At 54.2% G+C, this 22,951-nt stretch overlaps 1 protein-coding gene across 12 annotated transcripts in view; it reads right to left on the reverse strand.

Moving 5' to 3' along the window:
• The window catches only part of CACNA1B (calcium voltage-gated channel subunit alpha1 B), a 182,974-nt gene that overhangs the window by 34,322 nt on the left and 125,701 nt on the right, over positions 1-22,951 (reverse strand). For 9 of the 12 annotated variants that reach the window (XR_004277441.1, XM_032307662.1, XM_032307658.1 and 6 more), the window contains 9 exons: positions 22,097-22,203; positions 19,242-19,338; positions 17,422-17,582; positions 14,870-15,007; positions 13,922-14,123; positions 13,482-13,646; positions 13,085-13,195; positions 12,587-12,670; positions 2,715-2,720 (listed from right to left, as the gene is read on the reverse strand). Coding sequence is in view for 11 of the 12 variants with exons in the window: in XM_032307662.1 (XP_032163553.1) it covers positions 2,715-2,720; positions 12,587-12,670; positions 13,085-13,195; positions 13,482-13,646; positions 13,922-14,123; positions 14,870-15,007; positions 17,422-17,582; positions 19,242-19,338; positions 22,097-22,203 (1,071 nt within the window). In the remaining variant the exon portion in view is untranslated. The remainder of the gene's footprint in view (positions 1-2,714; positions 2,721-12,586; positions 12,671-13,084; positions 13,196-13,481; positions 13,647-13,921; positions 14,124-14,869; positions 15,008-17,421; positions 17,583-19,241; positions 19,339-22,096; positions 22,204-22,951) is intronic. The other 3 variants (XM_032307664.1, XM_032307663.1, XM_032307659.1) reach the window with 1 other exon arrangement.

Raw genomic sequence — 22,951 nt, forward strand, 5'->3', positions numbered from 1 at the left:
AGCAGCTCCCTGACACCTGGGTGTCTAACACAGGCAAGCAGCTCAGGCTTAGAAACAATGTATCGCCAGATTCAGTGGTCCAATGGAGACAGAAGAAAACACGACATGTTCAAATGAGCAGCAGTGGGACAGCACGTGCAAGCACGTGCAGGGGCTGTGCGGAGCGTGGGGACAGCTGGCTGTCCCCCCTCCAGGGCTGCCCAGCTGGTCCTGGCTGGGACAAAGCATTCAGTGGACAGGCAGGTCTCACTCCCACTTCTGAGGACCGTGGCCCCAACCCAGCCCTGTCCACCCCTTTGTTCCCACTGGGGTGGGGGCTGCTGAGGACTCTAGTCTGTCTCTGCTGGGGGGCTAGAGGTGGGAGCCATGAGGGAGGAGTTCTGGTAGTCATAAGGAGGTGCTGACTAGGGTCAGCAATAGGCAGAAGTGGACCGTGGGGTGGGATCCTGGAGGGCAAACAGGCTTGCCTACAGCTCCCTCAGCTGCTTGCTGCGCTGGGGCAAGAGAATCTCAGTGGTGCGGGAAACACCCACACTCGTCCTGCGGGCCCCAGGTTTGCAGGTGAGCCGGTCAGCTCAGGAGGACTGGCACAGCAGTGGAAGGGAGACCTCATCTACAGCGCTGGGAAATCCTCTGCATGCGGCAGTAAAGCAGAGGAAGGTGAGGGAGCCGCCAAGTGCCTGGCCTCCTCTGAGGTCCCCACTTGGACCACACCTGCCCACTTGCGTCTGGAGGGCCCAAGACTGTTACAACACAGTCAGCGTCTGCCCAGCCCAAAGGACTTTGCTCAGGCCACTGCACCTAGAGATTCTTGGGAAAACAGAGGCTCTGGGTGAGAAAGAAGGGACAGAGGACAGGGTGAGGCAGCGGAGGGCACTGATCATGCGCATAGTCAGTGCACCAACGCAAAGCTCACACGCCCCTGCCTACTTTTTGCTGAGACTCGAGCTCTCACTCCTCCCCCCAGATGTCTTTTCTCAGGGCTCCAGGGGGCACTCGGGAGGGGGGTGGGGGGGCCACAGATACACAGCCTGAGAGAGCCATGAGGACGGATGGTGACAGCAGCCACAGATACCCCAAGCAGGGGGTGGCAGGCAGAGCACTCCGGGGCCGCACCAGGGCGGTTGCTGCCAGGCACCAGCATGCGGGAGAACGGGGGGAGGGGGGGCAGCAAGCACACAGCAGCCTCCCCACGGCCAAGCGTCATCACCTCTGGCCTCAGCCAGCCCCTCAGTGGTGGAAAGGGCATGCCCCGTCCACCCAGAGTCCATGGTTTCTGTCACACCAGAGAGCCCCAAGCACCTTATTTCAAAGCCTACATTTCAATCACCTACATTTCAAAGCCAGGCCCTTCCTGACTGCCACCTGCCCCGGCACTGGGAAGGTCTAGGGCACCCCAAAGAGGCATTATCACAACCCGCAATGTGGCAGATGGTTCACCCTGAGGGTACCCTGGTCCCCAACTCCTCTGAGCCCCTGGCTTCCTCACCCACAAGACGGGGACATTAGGACGTTGTGCCCAGATGCTGAGGAATCGAGATTTGAGGGATTTAAAGGCACGCCAGGCATCGTGACACACACCCCACAAAGGGGAGCCTCAGACCCCGACAGGCATCCCCTGCGCCCTGTGCCCATCTGTTGGACGCCACGCTCCATGCCGGCAGCAAGGTCCAGCAAGCGAGCGACAGACTGCTCTCCTACTTGGCTTTTTCCTGGCTGGACGATGAGGAGGAACAGACCCCAAGGTGCTCAGCATGTCGTGTGACTGTGTGCACTCAGAAGAAGGAGGGCACGGGGGCAGGGAGCTCTTCCCAAGGGCACAGGGAACGGCCATGGAGGGGCCCGAGTGACTCGAATATTTCTGCATCAAATGGCATTTTCTCAAAACCTCAAGATCTTCTCCACTTGCAAAATACTTGATCATTCATGTTCATTTTCTGTAACAGGATCTCAAATACTTGCTACTTTATATGAATTTCCAGTCACAGCCTCAGTTTGTCTGCTCCTGCTGTCTTTGCTCTCCTGTCAGATAACTCCTGAAGGCCTGGGGGGAAGGCCCAGTTCACGCCGCCCGCAGCCCACACGAGCCCACGGAGCAAGCGTGCACGAGCGGGCCAGTGAAGGTTGGACGCAGGAGCCAGGTGCTCTGCTGTCTCTGGGGACAGACCCTCTTCCTGCTCTGTCAGGCCTTACACAACCCCTTCTGAATCACAGAGACACAATCTCCAATCCCCTCCAGCCCCGAGGCCCAGAAAGGATTCCCCACGGAAGGGCAGTTCCAGGAAGAATGCTAGAGGAGGCATCGTCAGAGGCCACTGGGGAGAACCACCTTTGTATGTGGGTTCGATGGGGACAGAGCAGAAGGGAGATGGTGCCAGAGAAACCATGGACTCCACAGGATCAGGTTGAAACTCATACCCTACAAAATCCCTCCAATTCTGAACCCAATCCCAACAGGAAAAACTGGCTGGGCACTTATCCACTTGGCTCAGAAGACCCAAGGCCAGTTCCTGAATCAAACAGTCCCCGGGAGGGCCCTCGGAAGCCCCCACTGGACCCCAGATGCTGAGGAGAAGAGACCAGAGGGGACGGGGACTGCCAGACTCTGACCACACACCTCAGGAAGGCGGTGGTGAGGCCTCACAGGAGAAGAAACAGGAGCAGAGCAAGCAAAGCAACGAGTTTTAAGAACTGTTTAAAGTCATGAAACCAACCGTTTCCTATATGTGATGTTTTCATGGATGGGTATTTGCGTATTATTTACAAATTGGGATGTTTGAGCAGCAGGAGCACAACATACAGACGGAGACATGGTTTTCGCATTGTATGTTGGTTGGATGGCGTGAGTCAGCAGGTAGTTTACGGCAAATCAAGAACAAAAACAGAAAACAAAAGAGAAAATGAGTCATCAACACAAGCAAAAACTCAAACTTTGAATACCTCATTGGAAAATTTTAGGATTTTAGTAAACTTTGCACATTTTGCTTAAAATGCACCAGATCAAATATTTTGGAAATCTGGAGGCTATGCAGACAGGGTGGCGCTCGTTTGCATTCCTGTTTGTAATGCAAATCCAAAGATGACTCACAGACACTTGTTTTTTTATTTCCAGGCAAAGAAATCAATGTCAGTTTTATGCTTCCTTGGGGATGCTGTCTCTACACAACCCTGGTTAAGGCTATTACTCTGTTTTGATTAAGTGGGAGGTGGGAACTGACACTCATATTTTTGCCTAAGGAAAAAAAAGTACATTCACAAAGTAACACATGAAGTGACTACAAATGAACAAAAATGAAGACGCCACTAATCCACACGCCGGCTCCCTGTCATCTTTTCCACTTTGGGCAGAACAGGGTGAAGGACAGGAGCGCTCGTGTCCAGGGCCTTGCACATTCTGGACACTAACCTTCACTAATGGTTCAGAGCCAGCAGAGCTTCCGAGCCGAGCGGCACCTCAGTCCTCCCGCCAGCCCTGCTGGGCATCGGGGGCTGACGGCCGCCGCCATGGAGGGCTTATTTGAAGGGAGGTCTGATCCAACCACAAGCCACCCAGGCCTCAAGTGTCCAACAGCTGAGGGACAGACACCGGGCCTCCTGCATACATAAGGTCTCTGTCTTGTGTGCGGGCCTCTCTGGAGCCAGAGGTCTCCCCAGAAGACATTTAGGCATCATGCGCTCTGCACGTCTGGCAACCCTCACCCTTGATATCCGCTCATCATTCTGCCCTCTCTGAGAGGACACACGCCTATGAAGGAACCCCAGAGCTGTGTCCTAGCAGATGGGAGCTCGGTGTCTGGATCCCTCTATCCAGGGAACAAAGTCGGCTGAGTCCAAGGATGAGGCCCGGAGGGATCAGCAGCAAGCTTGCTCCTCCCAGCAACACACTGGTAAAAATTACTCCTGGATGAGAAGCACCTGGAAATGCCACAATGCCAATGGCTGGTGTGACAAATACCCTTGGTTTTTGCATGAAAATGGCAGCTCAGAACTTTCCCCCATATTATTTGGATTGTTAATTTTTTAAAACCATGAAACATACCACATACACAGAAGAATATGTACAAATATGTGTATAGATGCACATTTTAAAGAAAAGGAATAAAATGTCCATCCATCCATCACCCCACTTAAAGAAAACAGAATGTCACCAAGACTTTCAAAGCCCTTCTTGTCTCCCTTTGTCCTCCCCAGACGTAGTAGCTACCTGTAATTCCTGTTAACAATTTCTTTTCTTTACTGTCTTACCACAAACTCTGAAAACGTGTTATACTTGGCTTCTCTTAACCCTTGTGACGGGACGCTACTGTACGCGGCCTTCTCAGACTTGGGCAGACTTGCTGACGGCGAGCAAACTGCTTCTCAGGGACTTCCCTCCTGATGCAGAGACCACCCTCTGGTGCGTGGGGCGCATCACTCTGTTCACAGGCAGTCACAACCGGTGCATCCCGGGGCTGCCGTGAACTGTGTAGCCACGAACCTCTGTGTGAGAGGGTCTCTGGGTCACCTGCCCGGACACCCTCTGGCACACGACCTAAGAGGGAATCCCCGAGTGGCAGGCATGCCTACACCTGACTTTCTGGGGATTGCCACACTTTTCCCAGCAGGAGCGTGGAGGTTCTGGCTGACCCACTTGCTAAGCACTGGCATGGCTGGAATTCCTGTCTGACAAACCGGAGGGTGTGAAAAAGCATCTCAATGTCTTTCACTTTACGTTTCTTTAATTACAAATAAGATTCATTGGTCATTTCTGTTTCTCATTCTTTTAGCAAAATGCCCAGTTACACCTTCAGCTCATTTTTCCATTTGGTTGCTTCTGTTCTTCTTAATGATTCACTGAAGGGCCTTGCACATTCTGGACACTAACCTTCACTAATGGTTCAGAAAACCTCTCTGCCCTCCGACCACTCCTTTGTCAATCAATGTCGGTGCATCTGAGGCCTGAGGAGCTCATTCTTGCTCTGTTATTGACCTCATCCAGCCTCACGGCTCTGATTTCATCCTACAGGCTCATGGTTCCCCAGCATAGGACTGGCAAGAATCTCTCCTCCAAACTCCAGGCACATCTGTCCAACGGCCTGTTGGACAAGTCCTGCGGAAGGCCAACAGGCATCCCACCCTAACACACACACGCTGCATCCAGGCCACATGTACAAACAGTGCACAACCGACCTGGTCCACCCAGTCTTTTCCTTTTCAATTACAGATAACACATGTCCCCATGCGCTCAGATCGGACGCCATTCTTCCCTCAACTTTCACCCAGACCGCTGCTCCACCAGCAGCTCTACTGGAAAACACATCCAGAACGACGGTCTCTCACCTGAGCCCAAGCCCCCAGCCCCTCTACTGGGCTCCCTGACCCATCACTCAATTGTCAGCATCTGCATCTTTTTCCCCTGAGAATTCTCCCAGACCAGAACGCAGGTGTCTGAGAATTAACATTTCGTGGCCGCCTCCTACCAGCAGCCTTCGGCTAGTGGCTAACAGCACTTGCTGAAAAATGCCCCAGCCGCCTTGCCGCTTGCAGGGATAACAGAGGTTCAGGGCTCCCAGTGAGGACCCACAGTGGTGACTGCCCTCCGAGTACACGATATTCTGGCCGCCTCCCTTCCCTGACCCACTTCCTTGCTCCCTGGTATTCCTGAGGTCACCTCCCAAATGAATGACTTGCACTGGACTCCTGTCTTGGGGTCTGTTTCTGGGATAACCAGCTAAGCCCTAACCCACCGAGCTGCTTCTGCCTGTGCCCGGTACTATACTCTCAGCTAGACATTTGGTCTGAAAACGCAGATCATGTCCCTCCTGTTCCAACCTCACTCTAAATAAAATCCCGAACTGACTGCACCTGCAAATCCTTCCCTTCTCCCCATTCCGTCCGCCCCTTGTCATGGTGCAGGTGCTGGGTGGGTGCAGGGCTCAGGGCTTCTCGCCCAGGCCCCCCTGCTCCACCTCCTCACAGACCCAGACATCTTCACTGGCAAGTCACCAAGTCAGTGACATCTCCTCTGGGCACACAGCCATCAAAGCCCCTGCCCCCCGGTTCCGTGTCTCATAACCCTTCGCTGCTTTGCCTTCTCCCAGTGCCTCTCATCGTGTGACACTGCGTCTCTCTTATGGGAATGAAACTCAGATTTTCATCTTTTGTCCCTGCACTTAGAGTACCGCTTACTACGTGATAGGCAATGCATAAATATTGATAATGGATAATGGGTTCATCTATTTATAATTTATAAGGGATTCATAACAGGTAAATGAAGGAATGTGATGCAAATATCCCTTCCTCTTCATGGATTGTCCTTTCTTCTTTTGATGAACAGAAACTCTTCATTTTATAGAATTTTTTTTTCAATTATGGATGATGCTTCCTTATAGTTTGCTTAAGCAATCAGTCCCTATCCCGAGGTCTTAAAGAGAATCTCCTGTATTCTAAGAGTTTTAAACTTTTTTTCCTCTTATATTTAAGTATTTTCATCCATTTGAAATAGCTTTTTTGTGAATGGATAAAGATCCAATTTCCATCTTTCACTATGTTGATCATAATTATACTCACATCGATTGTTGAATTATCTCGCCACTAAGCAGCACAGTCATATATCAAGTTTCCATACACGAGTGATTCTGATTCTAGACTCTTGATTCCGTCCATTGGCTCACTTACTCTCCCCTAAGCCAGCACCACAGTCTTAGCACTCTAGCTTTATAAGAAGTCTTATCACCAACAAGAACAGTACATTTCCATGCCCACTGCCCCAGCAGCACCCTCCACTTCTTAAGTATCTTGAGTATTTAGGGGGCCTTTGCCCTTTCTGATGAGTTTTAGAAGCAACTTGCCAATTTCCAAAACAAAAACAAATTCACCTATTGAAATTACATTGAATCTACAGATCAATTTGGTCAGAACCATCTCTGAAGTTGATACTACTTAGTATTGACATGCTAACACCATCTACTTAAGTCTCCTCTCCTATCTGTCACTGAGGGTTAGGACTTTTCCACATAAAGATCTTGTATTCGGGCGTCGTTAGGGCTGCAGGTGGAACTGCTGACACGGTCATGATCGGCGGTCGGCTACTGGCTCTGGTACTTGACTCAGCAGCCGTGCCAAACACTCTTCTTGGCTCGAGAGGATTCCGGATCTACGGATAATAATGTTATCTAGGAATAATGGCAGCTTTGCCTATTTCTGTTCTAATACTTGGGTGTTTTATTTATTTTTCTTGTCTCGTTCACTCAACAAGTGTCTCCTAAACACCCAAGCCCTGGAATGTGCAGTGAACTGGACAAACACCTCTAATCCTCACGGGGCTGATGTTCACTTTACTGAACCAACCAGGCTCTGAAGTTCCATGTTGGAAAAGAAGGAGTGCTGACAGGTACAGTCTTTTCCTAATTTTAAAGGGAATTCTTTCCAAATTCCACCATCATATGATGTTAGTGCAGGATTTTCGGTAAATTCTCTTCATCAGGTCAATAATTCCTACATTGCTAATAATTTCTATCATGAATACAATTTGAGTTTTATTGAACATCTTCTCTGCACCAATGTCAGGATCACATTAATAGTATCCTTTGATCTGCTAATCTAAATTAGACTCTCTGGTGCATTTTACTCAATGTTAATGAATGAGCGTGGAGTATGATCTTCCTTTATTATATTCTGTTTTTTAAATAATTCTGGTGTCCAGGTTGTACTAGTCTCATATCAGCAGTTAGGGATGTTCACTCTTTTTCTATTCACTTCAAGAATTTGTTTAGGCTCTTGAAAGAAATTGAAGAAGACACAAAAATATGGAAGAGCATTCCATGCTCATGGATTGGAAGAATAAACATTGTTAAAATGTCTATACTGCCTAGAGCCATCTATACTTTCAGTATAGATGAAAAATCTTGATCCCGATCAAAATTCCACTGGCATTTTGCAAAGGGGTGGAACAAACAATTCTAAAATTTGTATGGAACCAGAAGATATCCCAAATTGCTAAGGAAATGTTGAAAAAGAAAAACAAAACCGGGGGCATCCCACTGCCTGATTTCAAGCTTTACTACAAAGCTGTGATCACCGAGACAGCTGGTACTGGCATAAAAACAGTCACATAGACCAGTGGAACAGAGTGGAGAGTCCAGATACAGACCCGCAACTCTATAGTCAAATAATCTTCGACAAAGCAGGAAAAAAAGGTCCAGTGGAAAAAAGACAATCTCTTCAATAAATCGTACTGGGAAAATTGGACAGCTATGTATAGAAGAATGAAACACAACCATTCTCTTATACCGTACACAAAGATAAACTCAGAATGGATAAAAGACCTCAACATGAGGCAGGAAACCATCAGAATCCTAGAGGAGAACATAGGCAGTCACCTCTTCGACATCGGCCACAGCAACTTCTTTCAAGATATGCCTCCAAAGGCACAGGAAAGAAAAGGGAAAATGAACTTTGGGGACTTCATCAAGATCAAAATCTTCTGCAGAGCAAAGGAAACAGTCAACAAAACAAAGAGGCAACCCACGGAATGGGACAAGATATTCGCAAATGACAATACAGATGAAGGGCTGATATCCAAGAGCTATAAAGAACTCCTCTAATGCTCAAAAAACAGATAATTACATCAAAAAATGGGCAGAAGTTATGAACAGACACTTCTCCAAAGAAGACATACAAATGGCTAACAGACACACGAAATAATGTTCATCATCATTAGCCATCAGGGAAATTCAAATCAAAACCACATTGAGATACCATCTTACACCAGTTAGAATGGCAAAAATTGACAGAGAGGTTGTGGAGAAAGGGGAACCCTCTTACACTGTTGGTGGGAATGCAAATTGGTGCAGCCACTCTGGAAAACAGTGTGGAGATTCCTTATGAAATTAAAAATAGAGCTTCCCTATTACCCTGTGATTGCACTACTGGGTATTTACCCTAAAGATACAGATGTAGTGAAAAGAAGGGCCATCTGTATCCCAATGTTCATAGCAGCAATGGCCACGGTCACCAAACTGTGGAAAGATGCCCTTCAACGGATGAATGGATAAGGAAGATGTGGTCCGTATAAAATGGAGTATTATGCCTCCATCAGAAAGGATGAATACCCAACTTTTGTATCAATGTGGATGAGACTGGAAGAGACTATGCTAAGTGAAATAAGTCAAGCAGAGAGAGTCAATTATCATATGGTTTCACTTACTTGTGGAGCATGAGTAACACAGAGGACAAAGGGAGCTGGAGAGAAGTGAGTGAGGAGATATCGGAGGGGGAGACAAACCATGAGAGACTGTGGACTCTGAGAAACAAACTGAGGGTTTTGAAGGGGACGGGAGTGGGGAGGTTGGGTGATCCTGGTGGTGGATATTAAGGAGGGTGCGTATGGCATGGAGCACTGGGTGTGGTGCATAAACAATGAATTTTGGAACACTGGAAAAATAAAGTTTAAATATCAAAAAAAAAGACTTTGTTTAGGGTTAGAGTGATCTTTCATCATATTTTAGGTAGAAAGCTAATGCAAAGGACTACTACAATCAGTGATACGAGGCAAGACAAATTGGTTTTCACACCTCACACTTCCTGCTCCCAGCAGGCTTCCTTGAGTTTGATGATGCCACGCATCACTGAGGAAATAGTCTTTGAGCCATTTATCAGGTGACACAAAGCTGCCAGGTTTGAGAGGACTCAGAGCAGGGAGATTCAGACCCACGCTGCAGTACCAGAAGCCCGACAACTTGGGCCGAGACACCCTACAATTCTGGAGCAAGGCCATGTCATTGGCTGAAGACATCACCCATGGGAGGGGCCGCTCCTGGCTACGGGGCCCTGGTGGAGACCGTGTCTGAGCATGAGACAACTGTGTCCACGGCTCTGCTGCTTGTCCTTAGGAGTGTGTGTAGCAGGCCTGCCAACAATCCGGTGTTATGGTGGAACCACTGCCTCCAGGGCCAAACCCAAGCACATCCAGAGGACAGAGTCACATGACAAGTGGCCCAGTGCCCCAGGCCTCTCACCTTTGCTGCACCTGTCTTCCTTAGCTCACTCCTACCCAAGCATATCATGAGATGATCGCTAAAGCCGGGAGAAGAAACTCAAACCCGATCTCTGAAGCGGTGGCTCAATACACTGGCGCAGCTTCACTAGAACCCAACCCAGAGGCGACCCAAAGGACAGTGGCGAGGCAGGGTTCCCGGCAGGGAACCTGATCAGCCACGACCCAGAAGGACAAAGAAGCTGCCTGTAGTACTGACTACAAGACCGCAGGCAAGAGCTAAAACTTAGCCATGGCTCCGGAGGGAACGGAAGTTGAGGAAAAGCATCCAGATGGGCCCAGCCAACCCTTGCATTACACATCGGTGCCCACCCACAGCTGCAGGGGCACCAAAAACCAGGCCTTGAGATGGGTGACCCACGAGATGACGGCCAGCTTCTATCCTCACCAGCAGATCTGCGAGTGGAGTGACCTTGATGGCTGAGATGAAAGCTGGGCCTGAGCTCAGGAGGTGGGCTCCCTCTCAGCAAAGCTGATCCAGCCATGGCCCCCTAACACCCAGCCTGCTATGCGCAGAAGTCAAGGAGGCCTCTACAGCGCACCATGCTTTAGGCTGCCAACCAGCCACTTGGTGATCACTGGCTTACATGGGAACCCTTTCAGCTGGAAGTGTTGTTTGTCTCACCTGCGATCACTCACACACTGGGCGTGGGTCTGTCTTTGCTGAGGGAATACCTTGGCCTGCCCCAGCATCGAATTCACCCAACTGGGTTCCACGTAACATCCGCTCAGAGCACACACAGGCAGGTACACAGGAGCCGAAGACACAGGGTCCACGGGCGTACCCCAGTCCACATCACTCAGGAAGTAGGAACCTCCTGAAACGCTGGAAGAGCCTCCTAAAGGCCCAGGTTAAATGCCGGCTCAGTGACCTGCCTCATGGGGCTGGGATACCTCCTTCAAGGTGAGCAGACAGACAAGAGATGGTGCTGGTGTCGCAGTGTTGCACAGGCCCGGAAAGCAAGAGAGGGTAGCAGGGGTGGCCCCCTCCCTGCCCTCCCACAGCCCAGGTCAGACTGCGTTCTCATCATCTCCGTAAGTTTCGGTTTGGCCAATCTAGAGGTCCTGGCTCAAGGGGTCGTGAAGTGTTCCACTGTGGACTGCTGTCATGGTGGCCCCCTTGTCACTGCCTCTCATCCCAAACGACCAGCAGGCTGAGCAGAGCTTCCAGGCTGGCCAGGGTATTTGATGCTGGTACTGAAAAGGACAGAGCTGCCACCACACAGGGCAGGAAGAAGTCTGTCTGGAAATCAGGGGGTTCACCAGGGCCTTTCCAGATGCTCTATGATCAGTCTCAATGACGACTGGGGTGCTGTATCAGCCAGAACTACACAAGTGTGACGAGCTGGGGCTTGGGCCACCCAGGGTGACACTGCAGGCTCCCTGATCTGGCCCAGCAACCTGCGCCACAGCAGGCTGGCCACCCATCAGGTGACCCCAAGAGGGGGACAGGAAGAACATGTGCGTGAGCCTCCCCTGGCCTCAGACCAGCTCCAGGTCTTCCCGACCCCCTGCTCCTGACAAGGAGGCCAGCAGCACCCTGAAGAACAAGGGAAGTGAACCCACTGTGAGATGTGACAGAGCTGAGTGGGGCCAGGCTCACAGTAGTCGGTCAGGCACTCCCGTCCAGCCCTGTTACCATGCAGCCTGGTACTCCTTCTGCCCCAGGACTGCCAGAGCCTCCACTTGGGGTACACTCAGGAGGGCTGGAGGCATCTGACAACCGAACCCCAGGTGCGGCCCGTAGCTGTGGACTGACCAGTGCAGAGGCAAGAGCTCTGAGCCATGGCCCCCTTGTCTCTGGGCCCCCTGGGGGACGAACCGAACCCACCCGACACCGGGCTACAGATCCGACACTCCTGATGCGCCTTCACTTACCACCCATTTCCTCAAACCCCGCTTGCGCGGTTTTGCCTGGGAGCGCCTCCTAGAACAACTTATACAAGAGCCCCACTTCCGTGCCTGCTCCTGGAGAACCCAGTCTAAGACAGAGAGGAGATGTTTTGCCATTTAATTCTAACTTCATGACTGAATTCAGATTCTGTGACATTTGTTGAGACAAGTTTATGTTGTAGCATTTGGTCAGTTTTCGCCCATAATCTGCGTATGATATGGACAAGTAATCTTGTTTTATTTACACACACACACACACACACACACACACACACGTAAAACAAACCTGATATTCTAAAATAGTCTAAATTCACTTCATGTAATTTGGTGCCAAGTTGTTCGATTTCTTAGACACACGCAGATTTCAAAGATTCTTGTCTTCCTGGTCAGTCATTGCTGATGGAGCTCCTAGGTGACTCTCAGACCACCAGACCAGAAGACCTTTCGGAAACTACTTTCTTATCCAAGAAAATGCATTTCCCAAGATAATACACAACCCCCAACTCCACCTCTGGAGAGAAGCCTCCTTCTTTCTAGGGGCTCCTAGGGCAAGAGAGAGGGGGCCTAACACTCAGGACCTGGAGGTACACCAAGGGAGCCCCGCCCAGAAGAAAACCAGTCTGGGGCCCTGGAGGAAGGACAGGAAATGCTACTCACCGCAATCTCTGTTACTAAAATATCAGTTATACTTCCCAACACAGTGACAAAATCAAAGACGTTCCAGGCATCTCTGAAATAGTTCTAGAGAGAGAAAAGAGCAGTTACTGCTGGAGGCTGGCAAGGCAGAAGCCAGGCACGGAGCCGCAGGAAGTGTCCTCATCGAGAAAGGAGCAGAGGGACAGGTGGGCCACCCCAGGTGGGCCACCACAGCTGGGTAAGCAAACACCTGTGGTTCTGGGCAGGTGCAGAACCGAAAGCTATACGTCCAGAGAGGAGGAACATGGCCCTGCCTGTCTCCAGGAGCTGGGCTGGGGCGGAGCTCAGGCAGCTGAAAGCACAGGAGCAGCCCCTTCCTCGGGGCCCTGGCAATGTCGCATTTGCTCTGGGGGCTCAGGGAATTCCAAGCTCCATGCTCTGAGTCCCTGAAGGGTCCCCTACAGAGATGGAGCCAGAGTGCAGACCACCAAAAGGCCAAGAGGGAGCCAAGGCACCTACCAGCACCCCAAAAGCGATGATCTTCAGCACGCATTCCATGGAGAACATGGACGTGAACACAATGTTCAGGCATTTCAGCATCAGCTCGTACTCATAAGGTGCGTCATAGAACTGCGTGGGGAATGAGTGCCATCAGCCGCAGGCTCGGCTGCCCCCCGACACCCGCAACTTGACCTCCTGCCAGAGCACAGAGAATTGCACATCTGCCTGCCCAAGGTAGGGACAGCCGTCCCTGCTCTCACCGTGTTCTCCCAGGACACACTGTCTCAGCCCACAGACAACCCCGGGCACGGGGCTACAGTAGGCATCCCATGCTGCCCAGGATGTGATCAGCCGCGATGGTGGCTCTCTCACACCCCAGCTGTCCCCCACTGTGCCCCGTGCCAGGCCCACATACCTTCATCATGAGCACCACCGTGTTGAGAGCGATCATGGCCATGATGAAGTACTCAAAGGGAGGTGAGACCACAAATGTCCAGGTCTTGTACTGGAACGACTGCTTGTCCCTGGGCATGTACCGCGTGAGGGGCTTGGCGCTGATGGCGAAGTCGATGCAAGCCCTCTGCATGGGGAAGGAGCAGTGAGCACTCGGAGGGGGCAGGGGGACCCCCACACCGGAGCACCCAGAGCATCCCACCCATGTCCTCCACCCTCGCATGCAGCCCGGAACAGCCTCCTCCTTCTCTCCCCGCCCCCCGTGCCGGCCGCCGGCTCTGCAGCAGTGAGTGAGCCCCACGCAGAAGGGAAGTCTAGTACTTCTGTCTCTGCTGCCCATCGGGGGCCCAGCGGAGCATCCACGGCCCACATGCACATGAGGCAGAAGAGGGAGCCACCCACCTCGTTCTTCTCCAGGCTGCATTCAGACATCACCTTGTCCCCCTGCTCCTGGAAGGTGATGATGATCAAGGCCACGAAGATGTTGACGAAGAAGAAGGGGAAGACCACGAAGTAGACCACGTAGAAGATGGACAGCTCCATGCGGTACCCAGGGCTGGGGCCCTGCTCCTCATAGGTGGCGTCCACGGAGTGTTTCAGGACCCTGCACCAAGGGCAAACACCAAATGTCAGGGGGACCCGCGGAACAGAGCCATGGGAAAGTCAAGACCTGTATGACAGGTGAGGCCTCCATACCCGAGCCCAGGGATGGCAAGAGGAAGGGGGTGCTCAACACTGTGGGCCCCAGCCCCCTCCCCAGGACTGCAATCTCCTGAGGCAGATGACCTTCCCGATGGGCTTGTACTCGGGGCTGGTGGACAGCCATCAAGGGGCAGTCTCCGGGGCCCAGAGGTCCTAACCCCAGGACAGGCGGAGGCCCAGGAACTCTGCCCTCCCTGCTGACTCCTGGCTCACACCTGCTCATGCCCAGCTTCACCTGCCTTTAGAAAGCCCTGGGCTCCAGACACAGCACTGATCCCACCTTCTGAGTGGTGGTCTTCCCAGCCCCAAAGGGAGTCCCCTGTCATCCAGCATGGCACGGAACACATACATCCCTCTGCCCACCCTTAACTGGGGCCAGGGGGCAGGACAGGGAGGTACTGAGTAGCCCGTCCTCCCTCCGGCCTTCAGCCACTCAGAAACGATTTTCAGGAGATGGCTGTGCTGTGCACCTTGTCTGGATCTCCTGCTCCTCCCACTCCTGGAGAGCAGAGCCGTGTCTGCCCCAGGAGGGGCAAACGGGGCATTTGCTGGGTGACTAAAACATGCCCGGGCGCAGGGTGGGGACTCCCTGCCCGAGCTGCCCCTCTGCTCTCCCTGCTCTGCCGCGTGGAGCCAGTGAGCACTCACATGGGCCACCCTTCTCCCGTGGACACCGTGAACAGCGTCAGCAGAGCCCAGAGCACATTGTCGTAGTGAAAGTCGTATTTCTTCCACTGCCGCGGCTGAGCCTCCACCTCCTCCTTCTCATAGTCCAGATACTGGCCCCTGGAGATGAGGACAAACACGAGGTCAGAGTGTAAAGACAGAGAATCCAAATACACACGTTTGTCTACAGCCAGCTGATTTCTGGAAGGGCTGCCCGTCCAACGGAGGAAGAGCAGTCTTCTCCACAGAGAGCGCTGGGCAGCGGGGGCTGCTCGCAGAAGAAGGAAGCTGGACCCCACCTCCCTCCAGGTACAAGACGCAAAACAGACCGAAGATGTGCAGGTGAGAGCTGACACTGGAAAGCTGTGAGACGATGACCCTGGGGGCCCGGATCGAGGGGAACGACTGTTAGACGGGACGCCGACCCCAGAAGGAGGTAAAGCAAATGCCATCAAAATGGAAAGCTTTGTGCTTCAGAGCCTCGTCGACACGGAACAGGACCAAATACTGGAAAATCGTCTCTCTGGTAAAAGTTGGATCTAGAGTATATAAAGTACAATTATAATCAATTATAAAAAAAAAATGCCCCAATTTAAAAAATGGGTGAAATATCTGAATCGGCATTTCTCCAAAGAAGGTATACCAATGTCCGGTCAGCACACGGAAGACGTTCCACATCAGGAGTCATCCAGGAAATGCAAAAGAAAACCACAGTGAGATGCCACGTTATACCCAGGAAGAGAGTGATAATTAGTTTTTAAAAGGGAAAAGAACACGAACTGGCAAGGATGTGGAGAAATGAGGACTCTCGCCCAATGCTGCTGGGAATACAGACCCGGTCAGCCGTGCCGGAAGAGCCCCGCGGCCCCTGAGACGGGGCAGCAGAATCCCCATGGACCCATCAAGTCCAAGGCAACGGGTCCACTCCAGAGAGATGAAAACATCCATCCACACAAACACTTCATGGCAGCATCAGTTACACCAGCCAAAGGACTGGTGTCCTCTGTCGACAGATGTCTGTCGACAGAGGACCAGGTAGACACGCTGGGCCACACCTGCAGCATGGAATAAAATCCAACCATAAACGGGAACAATGTTCAGACACACGTTACACTGAGGGTGACCTCAAAATTGAAAGAAAGAAGTTAGACAAAAAAGACCACATAGTTATGATTTCCTTTAGACGAACAAGGAAATCTGTAAAGACAAAAAATACATTCATGGTTGCTGAGGGCTAGAGGTGGGGAGCTGGTGGGTAATAAAGGACATGGGAGTTTTTTGTGTTATTTTTAACTTATGAACATGTTCTACAATTGACTGCGGTGATGGTTGCCCATATCTGTGAATGCATTAAAAAAATCACTGAACGGTGTACTTTCAGGGGATGAGTCATAGGAATCATACCTTAATAAAAACAAAGCATACCACGGAATGGGGGAGAGAATGGATCTTTGCAAATAAATGGTGCCGGGCCAGCTAGGTGTCCACCCACAGAAATCCGTCTGTATCCACACTCACCCAACACACCGAAATCAACCCCAGAGAGATCCCAGATCCAAATGGGAAAGGCAAAAATAAAACTTGTAGAGGAAAACGTAAGAGGACTTCTCCCTGACCTTCAGGTAGATTTTCTGAACAGGACACAAAGACCATTAACTACAACAGAGATAAAGTGGACTATACTACAATCACGACTTTGTTTTCAGAAAAGACACGTTTTAAAAAGTTGAAAACACCCCACCAAAGGAGAAAAAGACAACCGTAACCCATAGATCTGACAAAGGATGGCGATCTAGGGCCTTACAAAACTCCTACGAATCAGTTAGAAAGAGAAAGACAGCCTATACAGGACAACGGGTGAAGCCGTGCCCAGACCCTTCCTGGGGCACTGAGCAGTCCATCACCTGGGGAGGACCCAGCATTACTGGCTACCACACGAATCACACCACAGAGAAGGGCCACCAGCCCCACATCAGAAAGGCTGAAGAGCACAAGACAGAAAGCCCGAGTGTGCCCTGGACGAGTCAGGAAGGCCTCCGACTGGAAACATCCCCCATGCCCAGCAGGCACAGAGCGGCAGGCACATGGTGACACGTTCGCACCAGAGAACACTGCCTGAACAGAGGTGACAGGGACCATTGACTGCAGGAGGGAGAAGGAGCCGCCCCTGCTGCCTTGCTCAGCACCCACCCCAGTCCCTACTTCCCCTTCCCCTAGTTCCCCCCACAAAGCGCCCCTCTCCTGTTTCCTGTGGGGTGGGGCCAGGTCCAGAGAGGGCAGCCCCCTGATCCCAGAGCCTGGCCTGGAGCCCTCTGGCCACCGCAGCGGCCCCCATGTGCTCCCCGATGTCCATGGGCAGGAAGAGCATGTCGCAGAGTGGCCGGACCCTGACTCTGCTGAGGAAGACGAGCCGGAAGTCCCCCGTGCGGCCTTGGGGCAGAGGCATAGCTCTCCCCGTGCGGCCTTGGGGCAGAGGCATAGCTCTCAGTCGGGTCCCCGCGGCCCCTCCCCAGCCCCGCCCGGCCCTGGCTCACCTGCAGTCCCTCTCCAGCCCCTTGGACTCATCGGTGCAGTAGAAGAACTTGCCCTTGAAGAGCTGCACGGCGATGACAGCGAAGATGAACATGAACAGCATGTAGACGACCAGGATGTTGAGGACATTCTTCAGCGAGTTCACCACGCAGTCGAACACGGCCTGCAGGGGCAGGGGCCCGGCTCAGAGGCTTGGGGTCTCGGCCGGACCCACGGAGGGACCCGCCACCCATCCCCCGACACGGCCGCTGCGTCTCCCGGGACTTGGGGGGGGCAGGAGGCGTGAGAAGGGGCCACAAGGGCAGATGGCCCAGATGTTGGCAGGACACTCACGGGACAGGCCACCTGCATGAGGCCGGCCTGGAGCCCCAGTCAGCCAGCGTCGGGAGGAGCCCACACAACGGGAACGGGGTCGGGGTGGGGAGACGGCCAGCCCTCTGCTCCCGCGTCCGGGCTTGCCGGGGGGCGGGGGGTGGAACACTGTGCCCCTGCCCATCAGTGCAAGCCAGCACGGGGCAGAAAAGCTGCAGTGTTGTGGCCAGCTCCGACACGGGAACTTGAAGCGTGTTCTGGTGTAGCCCAGAGGTGACTCTGCCGTCTGTTAGCACCACCACCAAAGCTTCTTCTCAGGATCTTCCCTGCCTGGAAGCTCAGCTGGCCCTGGACTGCCTGGCGGACCCTGGCCTGGTCCCTGTCCCTCAGAGCTGAGGGGACCCCTGGCAGCCCGAGCTGTGCAAAGAAGCAGGTGCACGATCATCTCCTGAGATGCCGCCTGGCACACTCCCACACCAGTGGCTGTCTCAGCAAGTGTGGCCGCGGCCCCCTTGCCCAGGGGCCATGACACCTCTGAGCTGCCTGCCCAGGTCTGAGTCCCCACCTGAGGCTGCCTTCAAGCCACCCCCAGCCCCCTCCCCCAAGCACACCGCCTTCTGGAATCCCCACACTGCTTCAGGTCTGCGAGGCCTGCCTCTGCGTGCTGCGCAGGAGACGGCACTGCACCATTTGGTGGGTTTAACCGAGTGGAGGGTTCGCAAGCACTCCTCACAGTGAGGGCCACGCTCAGTACATATCGTATTCCAGCACAACTCCAAGGGCTTGGGTTCACACTCTTTCCTTTCTCCAGGGCCTCAGCCACGCCAATCCTTGGGGCCCAGCCCAGGAACCACCTCTCAGGGACACCCGCCCTCCCTGCGTCTCCCTCAGGACCCTCTACCTCTCTCGGCAACCCCTTCTTCCTTTTTTAAAATTTAAGTTATTTAATTTAGTTAGAGAGAGAGAGAGAGGAAGGCAGAGGGAGAGAAAGAATCCCGAGCAGACTCCCCCCTGAGCACAAAGCCTGACTCAGGACTCGATCCCACAACCGTGAGATCATGACCTGAGCTGAAATCAGGAGCTGGACCCTGAACCACCCAGGCGCCCCACAGCAGCCCTTCCCCTTCCCTGTCCAACAGCTGCTGGTGCTGCTGGGTCAAGGGAGAGGAGCCTTCCAGAACACTCCCGAGAGGAAGCTCCCCTCTGGGGACACGGAGCTGAGGGAGCCGGACCCACTTACACAATGTGGGATTCTCCCTGAGGTCCGCTCACCCCGTCCCACGGAAGGGGGGGGGCGGCTGCAGCCAGACAGGTGAGTTCTGTGGACACACGCACACCACACGCCACACATGTGTGCACTCACACAAGGCACACAAGTCCGTCACACTTGCGCACCCGTGTGCACAGACACACACACACACGCACATACATGGCACACATACATGCACGCAGAGCCCTACACGCACATGACAGCCCTGCACACTGGCCAAGCCCAGGTCCAGGCTCTCACCTTGAGCTTGGGCAGCCGTTTGATGGTCTTGAGGGGCCGCAGGACGCGCAAGACTCTCAGGGACTTGATGGTGTTGATGTCTTTCCCTTTGGATCCTCTAGAAGGGAGAAGCCACACATGTGGACAGCAGGACGCACACCCGCGCCGCTCCCACAAAGCCGCCGGGGGGCGCTCCCCTGAGCGTTCAGTCGTAGGCCCCAGGGCTGACAGCCTAGGAAAAGGCAGGCCTCTGCCCAGCCAGCTGCACGGGCCGCCGCACCCCTCCTGTGGGAGCACGAGCCAGGCCTTGTCTGAGCAGACCAAGGCCAGGCCCAGGGCAGCAGCACCTGGTATACGGGGAAAGCCGGGCTTCCGGGTGGAAAGAACCCATTCTCACAGACCACATCCGCCATCTCGATGCCAGGGGTCCCCTAACGCCCACCCAAACCGGCTTCATCCGGCCGCCATGTTGACACCAACCATGGGGCTAAAGAGAAGAGAAGGGAGCTGGCCCTGGGACTGCAGACCTGGCTCGGAAGCCTACAAGCCATTGGGGCAAGAGCCTTCCAGAAGGGCTGATCTCTCTTGCTTTTCAGTCCTGGCAGAGGGAGGTGAGGGGAACGTGACTGGGTCTCCCTGCCTGTCCTCACTCAGCTGCTCCCCCACTCCTCCAGACGAGGGAGAACTGCCCGGGCGGGAGAGGAGGAGAAGGAAGACGGGCCTGCAGGAAGCGGGGCCGTGAAGGAGCGCGGCAAACGCTGGATGAGCACCGCGCAGCGGAAGGGGCGGAGCCACGCAAGGGTGGACAAAAGAAGAAAGACAGACAGACCAAAGGAAGAAGAAAACAGAGAGGGAGGGAAGGAGGAGGAGGAAAGAGCCCACAGAGAGACAGAGAGCAGGAGCAAGAGAACCCAGTGTGGGGGAGTACGACAGAGTCAGGAAAAGAAGATTCCAGTACCCGATGCAGGCCTGGAGATCTAGGACCAGTAGGCCCAGATCGGGGCCATGCACAAAGGAAGCTGGGGCAGCCCTGGCTGGCTCCCTCAGGCTGCCAGGGGCCCAGCTGTTGTCAGACTCTGGGGGCAGCCTTCTCAACAACCCAAAGCCAGGGCAGAGAGCGGGGTGGGGGGTGATACCCTGAGCGAACTTTTCGCTGCCTAAGGAGGCAATTCTTAGAAGCAAGGCCACAGCCCCCCCTCAGCAGTGGCTGAGGACTCAGGACTGGGGGTCCTAGTCCATCTGCTCAGAGGTCACCTCCCTCCCAGTTCCCAAGGAGCCTGTGCATGGGGAGAGGGGGCAGGGCCTCCAGTGCTCTTCTCTGAGCTCTTGCTAAGCTCTAGGGAAAGGCAGCTATGAGGCTCAGGTGGGATCTGTGGGTTAAGGAGAGCTGGGGAGCCCTAGTCCCTTATGCCTGCCCCAAGACCCAGCCAGGGCCTACATCCCCGAGCCAGGTCAAACTCCCTCTGAAACCACCAACCTCCAGACACCGTGTCAGGTGTTCCCGTCACCCCAGCATTTCGGACACCCGCCCCCAGGCCAGGTTCCTCCAGAGGCCCTGCAGACCAGTCCCAAGAGAATAGAGGCAGGGTGGGCCGGCAGCCCCCTGGCAGATACAGAAGGCAGGGTCACTGCTTTCCTTTCCTGGGGGAGGACTCTCTGTAGGGACAGGCCTCAAGGTGGTCCGTGCTCTGTGTCCAGAGGCCTCACTTCTCGCTTGTTGGCTCAGACTCTCTCTCACTCTGAGCCCACCCAGCTCGACTGTACCCCTTCCCTGTCTCACTCCTAAGCCCCTCACTGACACTTTATATACAAAGAAAACCGGTTATGGCCCCACAGTAGATGCTGCGCATTGCCGGGAGGCAGTCGTGGGGAACAGAGAGAAGACAGCAAGCCCCATTGCTGGAGAAGACACATGGGAAGTTTCGTCAGGATGCCCAACATCCTGGCAGTCATGGGGACAGCAGCTCCCACCCAGGCCCTCACTGACCTCAGGGCCCACATTCCCGGCCTCCAACACTCACTTGGGGTGCCCTGCTCACCAAGGGCTGGCCTTGCCCCAGCCCCAGCCCCAGCCCCAGCCCCAGCCCCAGCCCCAGCCCCAGCCCCAGCCCCCAGCCCAGTCCCCAGAGGTGAGGCAGCGACCCATGGCCTGGGACACGGCTCCCGGCAGCATGCACTCTGGACAGTGGAGGGTGAGCAGAGGTGAGACATGGTAGTGAACCGGCCCAGAAGGGCCACGCTGTGCTATGATGTGAGGCAGAGGGAAGGCATTACCCCACGAAGCTCCTACCGAGAGTCCAGCAACAAAGAGACAAAGAGAAGAGAGTCAGTGAGGAGGCGCCGCCATCCCCGAGTACTCAGAGAAGATGCAGATATTGTCCCTTGGGTCTTCCTGATCTCTGGGTCTCTCCTGTAGCTCCACCCCAGCCCCCACACCTGCCCCACGCCCACCACCATGCAGGGTCTGAGGGAGTCAATTCAGGCCCAGACACAAGGGAGCTGAGTGTCGCCCACTAGGGAGTCAGAGAAACCGGGGGTCTAACACTGCTGGGGGAAGGCGCCCACCAGCGGCCGCCAGCTCCAGCTCTCCAGGTGGCACAGCCGAGGTCAGAGCAGGTGAGTGGTTCTCAAAGACCTGAGAGGCAAGCACCAGAGGAACCGGAGGCCTGCCCAACTAGTGTCAGAACCACAGGCCGTGGCAGGGACAGGTGACCATGAGAAGCTTTCAACCCCACACAGCCCAGTCCCAGGTAGACAGGAGGGGAGCTGCACACAGCCCATGGAGGCCAGTGGGGAACCCCTCCTGCCTGAACCGCACACCCACCATAGCCCTGGGATGGCAGCCCAGCCAGACCCAGGGCAGACATGGTACTTACGAGAAGGCAAATGCCACCAGGGCCCCACTGACCACGATGAAGTCCAGAATATTCCACAGGTCCCGGAAATAGGCCCCAGGGTGCAGCAGAAGTCCCAAATCAATCATCTGCAAGGGAGAAACACATATTAGGTGCTGAATATTTCAGAAAGCAAAGCAGGGCCAGGCTCCAGACTCATGGGGTTGGGGGGAAGGATGCCGCACCAATCGTGTCTTCTAAGGGCCTCAGTAGGGCCTCTGAACCTCAACACCACTGATCCAAATATCCCTACATGGTCACGGCTGGCTGAGATCTTGCCTGGGCTCCCCACCCGCTGGTGACGCCCTCCCCTTGCCGGGCTGCAGTCATCCCCCACCCCAGGAAGCCCACACCCTGCCAGGCCCGCAGGGGGTCAGTTCTCTGCCACAGGAGCAAGAGCTGGTGGGGTTCACAAGGACCTGGCTCTGCCAGTCCCACAGCTGCAACTTCTGGCCAGCACCCCAATGTGTCCAAGCGCCAGCTTCCATGTCTATAAAATGGGACAACAAAGAACGTGCCTCCCCCGTGAGTCTGCAGGAGGAAGAGAAGAAGCGGAGCTCACGCACAGACGGACAGACACACAGACAGACACCAGTCACGAAGCTGCGGCACCGCCCAAGCGGCCCTGTGGGCAAAGACTGCACACGTGCGTGCACACACACGTGCAGCCCCTTGGCAGACGCCGAGGAAGGAGCAAAGGCCATCAGGACTCAAGGCGCAGACCAGAACCACGGTGAAGGGCTGCGTCCGCCACCTCACAGGAAGCACGAGAGCTCTGAGCACACAGCCTCGGCACCCACTCAGCCCTCCCTCCTCCCAGCCTGACATCACGAGACC

The sequence above is a fragment of the Mustela erminea genome, chromosome 12, assembly GCF_009829155.1.
Source record: "Mustela erminea isolate mMusErm1 chromosome 12, mMusErm1.Pri, whole genome shotgun sequence".
NCBI classification, from domain to species: Eukaryota; Metazoa; Chordata; class Mammalia; order Carnivora; family Mustelidae; genus Mustela; species Mustela erminea.